Genomic DNA, 11,422 nt, shown 5'->3' with positions numbered 1-11,422 from the left:
ACTGGACAGTGGAGAAACAGGAAAAGGTGGAAATGACTAATTGATCTCACCGGTGTGGTGTGATTGAGCCGCCATGTGAGCTGATGTAGTACATACAAAGAGCTTTTAGGGAAGTTTTGAAGGCAGTTCGGGGAGTTGAGGATGTCAGGTGATATGGCTGAAAATGTCTCCGGTTTTAATGTTGCAAATGATGTGGGTTCTGCAGGTTGGTCTGTTTAAACGGAATACAGTGTAACATGTAAACTTAACAACAAACATAAATCTCTTCCGGTGATTTCCTCCTAATAGAAAAGGTAAACGTGCAAAGGACTGAAGTTTTGAGGCCGAAGATTCAATGGCGCTCAAAACAATGTCTCAATGTAGCTGTTATCCGCCCAGTTACGAGAAGTGGGAGCTGTGATACAAGTACATCACACCTTTTTATCTCTCTCTCTCTCTCTCTCTCTCCCTCTCTCCCTCTCTCTCCTCTCTCCCTCCATCACTTATTTTTGTCATAAACACTGTTCTACTTCATCTGACTATTAATGCATTGTTTTCAGGTCAGACTCTCCCACAGTCTCCTGCTTTAACATCTTCAATATCACCTGCTAGAACAAATCCAGATGACCTTTCACCTCAAGCCAGGTTAGACCCCAGCGTTATTCTTTCTAATAAGAACTTAATGTTTAAACTTTGTTAAGCTTCCCCAATGAAGACCTGATGCTTTGTTTTTATTATTGATTGGCTCTGAGCAATATAACTGCTACAAAATACAAAGCCTATGTTGGGTTTTGCAGTGTTAAATTGCGAATTTAAACATGTAACGTTCACCTTCATGTCCATGTAGTTCAGCCTAATAAAAACATCTAGTTAACTATCAAACATGAGGGAGTTAAAAGGATGAACTATTCAGGTGCCAAATGGGCTGGTTTGAGCGTTTCAGAACCTGCTTTTCTGGGAATTTGGGTCTCTGAAGTTTATGTAAAATGGTGTGGGGATCACTTGTGAGGATGATCAGTGGGGTTGAGGTCGGGACTCTCAACAGGTCACTCAGGTTTTTCTACACTACTCTGCCTTGGCACATCATGTCTTTGTACACAGGAGCCTTGTCATGCCTGAACAGGTTTGAACTCGAGAAGCAAACCTTGTCTATTGAGAGCTAAGGTAAACTCATTTAAACCAGTAGAATCCGTTGTAACGCCTGCTTTACTGGAAAGAGAACCTGCACTCTCTCAAGCACTTTATGGATAAAATTGAACAGGCATCAATTTGGAGAAGACCCTTGTATGGGTGAGAAGGGCAGGAGTCTATATACTTCTTGCTTTATAGACTATATCCAACAATGTACATTTTTATTAGGGAGGCACAAAGATATAATAGAGACACAATTGAAGTGTGTACTTTGTAACCAGGTTTCGTCCTTGGTTTAGAGCATTTTTTTTTTTTTTTTTTTTTTTTTTTCAAAACATTTCAAAAGCTTTGTTTTTGAAGTTTTTTTTTATTATTATTTTTATAATGTAGAAATTCTAGATCCAATGTGAGCTGCTTCAATCCTTCTGTTAGATATCAGTAGCTAATAAGCAAACGATCAAAAAAAACTAGTTGCTCTTTCTGTTTTTGACTGAAGATCAAGCCACATGTTCAGGAGGAATTGTACTCAGATGTGTCCCTTCTCCTTTGATTTGCGTGACTCCATGCAAAGAGTTGCCCAAGAACAAAAGCTGGAGAGGCTGAGGCTTAAGCTGATGGAGGAACGGCATCGTGTGGGTTATTTATTTATTTTCTTTTTTTTTTTTTTTTTTTTGTTTCTACTGTCAAATACTTGTCTACTTCATTTAATATGGGTCTTGCGTTCCAGATGCTGTTTTTTTCTTTTGTTCTCCTTTTTGTTTTGTCAGGATGATTAATTTTAACTTGTCTTGTTGCTGTTTTAAAGGCATTCACCTTTAGAGCCAATCCAGTGAGAAAATACAAACCACTGGTACTGCAGCAAAGCTCGCGTCAACTCACAATCCCCCGATCGCCGTTCTCCAGTGGCCACCCATGCGAATAGATGACATGCCTTTTTAAATGTGTGTGTATATATGGATCTTTATTGAAATTAATTTTTAAAATATTTTGTATAATAAAACTATCCAAAAGAAACAGTGTACCAAATTTTCACATTCCGCTTCAAGTTATGAGACTTGTAATGGTTACAAGACTGGCTGTTTAAATCTGGTCATTGCATTCAAAATTTTATTCACATTGTAAATACATCTAGTAGTAAATTTAAGGTGTTAAAAGTCAAGACAAACATGACTTCAGACAAGTGACTGTGTCGTGGTTGGTCCTCACCTCGCATTTTAAAATGTGCTTGTTCATGTGACTTGTAAATTGGCAAGATATAGTTGTCCATTAATAGGAGGCCAAAATAATCACTACAAATCTGTAGTTATATAAGCACTTTAAAACATGGTTCACATGAAGTCTTTTTGACTTTAGATTTGGTCTTGTAGTTGGTATTTTATAGTATCATTTATGGTGTTTCTGAATATTTAACAAGCTAAATTCTAAGGTTAACAATTTGTTTGTCTTAAATATTAGTTAAGCCAATTTTGTCTTGTTTTAGAGTAAAATCTGAAACACACATTAAGGGAAAATGTTGAATATTTGTTAGCTAAAACAAGCCCAGGTTAGATGTTTTATTGCATGTTCTAAAATGAAGAAATGATGTTCCAGAAAATCTTCATTCTTTTTCACGCAAGGTAGTCATAGCAAAAGTGAAGACAAAATAACACTTCAAAATCATTCAAATAAAACTTAATTTTCTCTCTCATTAGCCCTTGTTTCTTTTAGCAGTTGTTCCTTTCTCCTTTCCTTTTTGTCTGTCTTTTCTTCTTACTCTTTGAAGGTATTCTTTGCACTAGCATTCAAGGACATTACTGTGTACAGCATATCAGTGATAATCCTTTAATATGTTTAATTTTATAAATCTGTAATGCACAAACAAAGCACACACAGTATATGCTGTTCCCATCAACCTGTGTTCACAATAGATATGTTTACATGTGCCCTTTTTTGTTAATCCAAATTAATTTGATCCAATTGTAGATTTAAAGAACACTTTTTGTTTATACCCTAAACATTGTATTTCAGTCTCCTCCGAGGACCAGTTCTTTCCACTGGATGCCAGATTTTGGATATAAAACAGCCACCACTGCACTGTGCATGTGTACACGGCATTATTGACTCTGACTGGAAAAAAAATAGTTTGATTCAAGCTATGTTTTATGCAGATATTTTTTCAGATCTGAATCACCTGTCAATTTGATCAAAATTTCATTCCGATTGATCTCAGTTGGATTAAATAGTGTTTACATAAATGGTTTTAAATCTGATACAAACACATTTTGTATCATGCTATCAATCTGATTATTAACAGATTATTTAGTTGCATTTAATAGTATTGAATGACACTTTTGTCGTGGTAATCCAAATTCTCACCTGTCACAAAATCTTGTTAGAACTATAATTGAAATAAAAAACAACTAAATCACTCAAATAGTAGTTATTTGAATAAAGTTGTTTTCTAGTCACAAAACCACAGTCACAGGCATTTAACTTATTTTGTGCAATAGTAACGACAGCAGTGTTGGAGATGGTGAAAACTTCTTATAAAATGTGCACCCAGACAATCTATTTGAATTGAAAGTTGTACAACAGAATGACAAATATCCAGCTTGACCCACTCTTTCTGCACTGTTGACTTCAAGGGCACATGGCTGAAAGGCTTTGAGGAGAGGACGAGGTGGAGACTTAGCTCTGCTTCCCTTATTTAGTTTGAAACACATCTCAAGTTGGTGTCCAGGCTACAGCTGCTCCTCTCAAGAATGTCCAAGAATAGAGTGCGGAAAAAAGGTGGAGTGCGGAGAGAGATCAAGTGAGAGTGAGTTAGTGAGTGAGAGTCTCCATCCTCCATCTGGTGCTGTCAGTCACTTGAGCCTAAGCCTCTGAAAAGGCTGAAGTTACAACACCTCAAGGAGACGAGATGGCTGTTAACTGAGTGTCAAATCACTATGACCAGTGTGTGTGTGTGGGTGTGTCTGCATGTGTGTGCATGTGTGTGAGTATGAGTGCACTGTAGCCTGTTTCTCCATATACATGGCTCCAAGCAACACATTAGCACTGCACAAATACACTGCACAAATACACAATGACAGGCAACCGAATGAGCTTTACTTTTCCCTACACCCATTTGATTAATATATTTGTATTTGGTTCATCGTTCATCACTGTGTGTTCATCATCTGAGCTCAGTACACAGTGAGACAAACACTATAACTAAAGGTCCACATAACTCATTTTATTGCATGTTTCATAAACATGGCATATTTTGAAAAATAGAAGGAGGCTATGCAGCATGGCTGAGGTGTGTTTGGTGTTCCTCAGTCCTCGCTGCACATATTTAAGGACTTGCTATAAAAATCATACTGAAGGAGCACTAAGAATGTGGTTGTATGAAGGTTTCTAAATGAATCTATAATGCAAATTTAACTCTACCATCTGGATAACCTGGACAGGTGTAACAGCTCCAGGGAACCAAAAGCTTTCCAAAAAAGGAGGTCTGTATAATGCAAACAAAATGATACTGCATTTACCTTTTAACATACAACTGTTTACATATTTAAAACAAAAACAGTTTGTATTAATCTTTTCAGTAATTCTTCAATGCCATGGGCAATAAATTGTCATGTGACAGAGGCTGTAAACATGGGTGTATTAGGTAATTATTTGTTCAGTACCTTGAATGTACTTTTTGATTCACTTTAATGCATGTTAAAAACATCCAAAATATTTAAAACATTCTGGGATTTACAAAAATCTGAGGAAACAAGTAACACAAGAGATAGAGTATGAATCTGCAACTCTTGAAGCAACTTTCCCCAACATACCTTTACATAATTTGCAGAAAGTTTTCCTGTTACATTTACAGCATATAAACTTGACCAAGGATGCTCTACTGTCTCAGACATACTACTACAAGCACCTGAAGTGTAGACTTTTATCAGGAAACAGATTTATTTTTATGTAAATACTGAAATCAATTTTGTTTAAGTTTAAACCCGCAGTATTTTGAGTTACTTAAAGTCCAGATGCACCATTAACAAAAATTAATGTAATTAACTTGTAATGATTTTTTTTATTGTAATACTAAATGACTACAATTTAATAATCAATACATTGAATGCATGTGGGGTTCACACTTGTACAGATCACATGGTACTTTTGCTTAACAAATTTCCTCATAACCCCATGAAATATAAATTCCTGACTACGGTGCAAATTAAATTGCATAATTAAATAATTAAAATAATGACTGTTGGCTTAACACCTGCGTTATATGAGCACCTTTCCATTAAGAATTGGTCAATGTGTACATAGCTAAGGAACACCCAGAAACTTCATATTAGTGATCAATCATTTCATTATTAAATATTTTAAATTATTGAAGAATTATATAAATTATTTTATATATTACATATACTCATAAAACTAATCATTTAGAATCAATACAGAATTTACATCCAGTAGGCATGAGAAACACATAAAGCTGAGAGAGAGAGAGAGAGAGAGAGAGAGAGAGAGAGAGAGAGAGAGAGAGAGAGAGAGAGAGCTCATAATTAGCATACATTTCAGGCACCAACATCCTCACACCCATCATTCACAGCAAACCTCCTCATTACACTGAACAATTATTTTTGTTACACCATGCTAGTCCCTGACAGATATATTCATTTCACACCATCAGAATTACCCATAAACACACCATAAGAAATACCTATTGGTTCTTTTTCTAATCATCTTGCTCATTTACATGTATTATATATACATGACCAGACATCTAATTTCACTGCTAATACTGTAACTGAGCTCTGGACTAGATAAAGGAGTAAAGTATAGGAATGATTACTGCATGAAATCAGATCCTGAATATGTAGAGAAATGCCTGATGGTACTAATATGAGATTGTTGTGGTACTAAATATCTCAAAGACAGGGGAGAGCAGACAATGAAGAAAATTGGCCAAAATATTGACAGAGTTAATATAATATGTATTAAAATCAAAGGTTTTTAATTTAGTCAACTCTCACATTAGCTTACTAAGTTGTCCTTTACATTTATTCAGTGTATGATCACCTTCGTGACCCAAGAAAAAGTGGTTTAAATCTTGACCAACTTCAGTGAAAAATGTAAAGATGTTAAGGACTGTGTGTTAATGTGTGTTGTATACCGGGACTGTGCAATATGGTACAGGTGGAATTTGTAGTTTTATGTTATTTCTGATATTGTGGCTGTAATGTAGATGTATTTATTTTTGTGTTGACTAGCATGCTGAAGTCTGAATGCACGTTGAGTCCAAGACAAGTTTCCCTGGAGTTTTTGACTCATGGGGACATCCCTTTGTCTCACTTCAAAGTCTAACCGGAGAGACACCTCCATACAAACAGCTGATTGGCAGATAAGTCAATCTGTAATGCCACAAATCGTATCCATCTCCTGTTTCACTGGATAAACCCATGAGTATGTGTGTGTGTCTGTATGTGATGACAGTTGTTCATCTGCTGTTGGAAAAATCTCTGTTTATCCACTGCTAAAATAACATCTCAGTGAGCCCCCTCCACTCCCTACCCTCAGATTTTTTTTTCTGATAAATGGCATTAGGGGATTATCTAAATATGGGTCAATAGAGTTTTCTCAGGGGACGTAAAGTATTAAAGTAGGATGCAAGGACAGGGGTGGTACTTTTGAGGTGCAGGGCACACATTGGTCAATAAGTCCTCAGTCTAAAGCTTCTAGCCCAATCCTGAAAACAGGTAGACATAGTGAGGGGTACATATTAGGGGAGTGTGCAGCTCCTGGGTTGGACACTTGTGGGAAACAAAGATCCTATTATTTCTGTTGTTCTCCAATCAAACTCACTGTAACCAACAGGCCCTCAACATGGTAAGAGCACTGTAATGGGCTAAAGTTTAATCATGTGGAGTTTATACAAATGGAGCAGAGCATTCCTGGGAGCTTTTAATGCTTTTAAGACTGGGACTATTTTGAAGATGCTGCATGTGAACATAGGATGGATAATTATCTTACCGTTCAACAACTGCATAAAGCTGTACAATTGATTTCTTTACAGTCCTGTGCTTTATGTGTTGTGGTATTGGTTTCTAGAGTGTCATTCCTGTCATTGTCATAATGGAGGTGTTGGAGGCTTTTCTGGTGTAATTCTGACGTTCCAGTTCTTGTTCACCTCCTGATGATTTAATAATGTTTTCAGTGTGTGAGTCACAAAGCTAATGTTTATAAGAAGAGGAAACATTGAACATTTTCTTGAAACACTTCAGTGTGATGTCAAACTCAGCTCCATTGTTTTGAAATACTTTTTTCTCCAGCTGATCTAGAAGACACACATCAGAAGCCTTGTGCTTTGGATTTAAGAAAATAGGTGTAAAATCTGATGAAGAATAGAAAACAATTTGTCTGATTTGCAGTAGTTAAAGGATTGTGTGTGTGTCTGTTGTGTGTCTCAGAAAGAGAGCGTGAGAGAGAGAGAGAGAGACAGAGACAGAGACAGAGACAGAGACAGAGAGAATCAAAGTGCACTTTGGCATTTGTGCTGTGAATATTTCAGAGATGAAAGACAAGAGGACATGTAAGGGGTAGGAGCATTATCTTCATGCCAGTCTTCATCTTCTGGAACCCTCCTTGGCTGCCTAGGGAATTAATTACAGCTATATTAGTAAACTGAATACACAGTTGTGAAATGTGCTCAAGTGTTAAGGTCGTTTTTAGGTACCAGGTGTGTTGAAGGTTTATTTATCTTGCTGCTCTTGGTAATATCAGTACAGTTAAATAGAAATTAGTTTGGAGCTGAGTCAAGTACCACTGAACGAACTGAATGAACTGTATTTTATATGAAACCATAAAAACAAAACATCTCCCTTTTCTAATCAAGCAAGAGGGTTTCACTTTGGTGGTGTTAGTGGAAATTATATACAGTATTGCAATATTATTCATGATGAAATTCAACTCTGATCCTTTAATTTTTTCGTGAAAAAAAAACTGTTGAAGTAACATTTTCATAATCAGATATTGATGTGTTGCCAGTATGCACTTAACACTTATCTTAAGTCTGATCATTTTTCATCCAATTAAAATGTATTTACTTTAGTGTGCACTGTTCTTTACTATGACTCACATACTGTAGCTGGTTAAACTGAAACTTTAATATAAAGCTTCAATATAAATCATAAATTTATAAATTAAAATGTAATTTATAAATTTATGATTTATATTGAAGCTTTATATAAAAGTTTCACTTTAATATAAAGCTTCAATATAAATCATAAATTTGTAAATCATAAATATAAATTAAGATGTCTTAATCAAATTAGGTCAAATTAATTGTTAATTGTACTTTTTGCAACATTAAGTTAAACCTCACTATCATTTTATAATGGATTATTATGCTGTCTGTTTCATTTCCTCTTCAAACACTAACATTCTTTTTTTTCCATCTCCGCCATTTTGCAGCCGACTGAAGCCCAGTCTGATGCCCGCTCCTTCCTGAGTGAAGAGATGATTACTGGTGAGACTCTTATGCTGTGAATGACAGGGTATATGATTAACTTCATATTGCATTTTTTGCAATATGATACATATGACAGAATTTATGATACACTAAGCCACTGAAGCACACACACAGAGATCATGCAAATATGCTAATATATATTTAAAGATGGAGACTGCACTGTTGATTATAAATGATTAAGAAGTAAATAGTAGGGATGTGATAGCCTAGTGGTTAAGGTGTTGGACTACTGATTGGAAGGTCATGAGTTTAAATCCCAGGTCTACCAAGCTGTCACTGCTGGGCCCCTGAGCAGGGCCCTTAACCCTCAATTGCTCAGTTGAATAAATTATAAGTCACTCAGGATAAAGGTGTCTGCTAAATGCCAGAAATGTAAATAGTATAGAAGCCTTTATTTTTGTTACATATACATTACAGCAGGTGGACTGAGGCCACGCCCACTGGCCGTCAACGACCATCCAGATACACAGTGTTTCCGAAGCCACTCACAGTGGCTTTCACAATTACACAGTGAAATTCTTTTTTCACATATCCCAACTTTGAAGGTTGGGGTTATGGCACAGGGACAGCCATGATACGTCACCCCTGGAGCAGTGAGGATTAAGGGCCTTGCGCAAGGGCCCAACATGACAGTGCTGGGGCTTGAACCTCGATCCACCAATCAACAACTCAGAGCCTTAACTGCTTGAGAAATCACTTTTTGAAAAAAGGATAACGTGTTGTCCCATACGATCTTTATCATATTTCATGTGTTGATCTGTTCATTCTTTACTGTAGAGTTTAAGGCTGCCTTTGATATGTTTGATACCGATGGTGGCGGAGACATCAGCACCAAGGAGTTGGGTACCGTGATGAGGATGTTGGGTCAGAATCCAAGCAGAGAGGAGTTGGATGCCATTATTGAAGAGGTTGATGAAGATGGTATGGTTTCACCTGCTTTTGAAACCTCTCAAAATATTTTTGACTCTCAATTGGGCAGAGGCAATCCATATCATTTGACTATGCAATAAAATGAATTGTGTTGCATCAGGCAGCGGCACCATTGACTTTGAGGAGTTCTTGGTGATGATGGTGCAACAGATGAAAGAAGATCAGGCAGGCAAGAGCGAGGAAGAGCTATCTGAATGCTTCCGTATCTTTGACAAGTATGGAAACTACTTTTACTGAGATAACAGTCACTGGATACACAATTTTTACACAAAATACACAAACGTTTGTTCAACAAGGGGTCAAGAAAGATTTTTTGTTGTTTTTTATGCATGGTCCTAGCAGAAAGGTATGAAGTACAAAGATTTTTGATTTCTGGACTAGATTAAACCAGTTATTATTATAACCACTTATTAGAATGGATAGAATTCAATCCAATATTATTAGCAATTAACATACAAATGTGTGGTAAGGTTTTTAATATTCTATATACTGTAGACTGACACTATAAAGTCAGCTGCTTTAGCACAATTGACTAATCTGCTTGAGAAATCTACATATCCTTTAAATATGGGTGTCCCAAAAGTGTCTCCATACACAGGGGTCTTCAAAATACAGTTTTATTGATAAAACTGCTTCTGACCAACTGTGTGTGAAACTATGTGATGATGTGAAATATGACATGTATAGAGCACTGTTCAAAAATGTGAAACTCTGAACGTGTTTTCTGTGGGGGTTTACTTGCTGATCTCTGTGGTGTGTTAAAAACAGGAATGGAGATGGTTTTATTGACCGTGAGGAGTTTGCTGACATCCTACATTCCACTGGAGAGCCAATAACAGAGGAGGAAATAGAAGAGCTCATGGCAGACGGAGACACAAATAAAGATGGCAAAATTGACTTTGATGGTAAAAAGAACATCAGTCATGAAAATAAACACAAAGCTATTTCTTATTTCCTTTTTATTGTACATGGAATTTTATTTAATTAATGTAACAAATTATATTTGTATTTACACAAGTATTTGCACAAACCCACATACACACACACACAAACACACCGTGAGGATCATATAAACTTGGAATTACATAAGTCATATTTTGGTTTACTGTAAAAATTTTCACAGCAAAAGCTAAATTAACACAATAAACATTTAAAATTCATACATGCCTGACAACGATATAATAAAATGTGTAATTGTTCTTTTTTGTTTTTTCCTCTTCAGAATTTTTGAAAATGATGGAGAACATTCAGTAAAGATGCCACATTCCACCCATTCATCTTTGGCCTCCATCCTAATTCAGCAAACTTCATGAAACAATCTGGAATCAATTTAAACTCATGAAAAAGTCACGGAAGAAAGTTTGTCTCATGGACAATGTAGAAGGGATGGGAAGACACACATCCTTCTGGATCTTTCTCTGTTTTGACAGTGGAATGGATATAAATAACTTTCACACCCATTCAAATCCCCACCCCACCCCACTGGTATGATGCTCCAGCTTCTTCATGACATATGATCTACCACCACTTGAAAACATCACCCTCCTTTTGCCCTATTTGCCCACCCTGTAGTGTTTCTAAATAAACCAGACTCAGTCTGCCTTTATGTCTTGTTGTCATCGTAAATGATATGTCCCTCTGTCTGTTCATTTTAGTACAACTTCAGAAGAATTTGTGCAATGATGTGCTTTTGCTAAGATTTACTGTTTCACTATATAACATTTGTCATTCTCATGTTGAATAGCAAAAGCAGATGTTATTATTGACAATTACTTTAGAGAATCTGGTCAAGCAAATGCTCTTATTTGATTCAAACCCTTCTACCACAGTCTTTCACAATAAAAACTTCAAGGTAATCAGGTTTCTGCATCAGGTATCATGATA

The 11,422-nt window shown here is 36.3% G+C and overlaps 2 protein-coding genes across 2 annotated transcripts; both read left to right on the top strand.

Annotated features, from left to right (window-relative positions):
- Positions 1–78: 78 nt before the first annotated feature.
- Positions 79–2,084, top strand: sinup (siaz-interacting nuclear protein). The gene is made up of 5 exons (XM_060893359.1): positions 79–205; positions 289–405; positions 540–624; positions 1,607–1,742; positions 1,916–2,084. The coding sequence occupies exons 1-5, from the start codon at positions 142–144 to the stop codon at positions 2,030–2,032; spliced, it is 519 nt and encodes a 172-aa protein (XP_060749342.1). The 5' UTR covers positions 79–141; the 3' UTR covers positions 2,033–2,084.
- Positions 2,085–6,835: 4,751 nt separating this feature from the next.
- On the top strand, positions 6,836–11,164 carry LOC132862048 (troponin C, skeletal muscle). Its single transcript, XM_060893876.1, has 6 exons — positions 6,836–6,966; positions 8,551–8,605; positions 9,386–9,529; positions 9,639–9,753; positions 10,307–10,443; positions 10,761–11,164. The coding sequence occupies exons 1-6, from the start codon at positions 6,964–6,966 to the stop codon at positions 10,790–10,792; spliced, it is 486 nt and encodes a 161-aa protein (XP_060749859.1). The 5' UTR covers positions 6,836–6,963; the 3' UTR covers positions 10,793–11,164.
- Positions 11,165–11,422: the final 258 nt, after the last annotated feature.

The sequence above is a fragment of the Tachysurus vachellii genome, chromosome 19, assembly GCF_030014155.1.
Source record: "Tachysurus vachellii isolate PV-2020 chromosome 19, HZAU_Pvac_v1, whole genome shotgun sequence".
In the NCBI taxonomy this organism is placed as follows: Eukaryota; Metazoa; Chordata; class Actinopteri; order Siluriformes; family Bagridae; genus Tachysurus; species Tachysurus vachellii.
The sequence above is the reverse complement of the archived record's forward strand: the minus strand, read 5'-3'. Positions and strand labels throughout refer to the sequence as shown.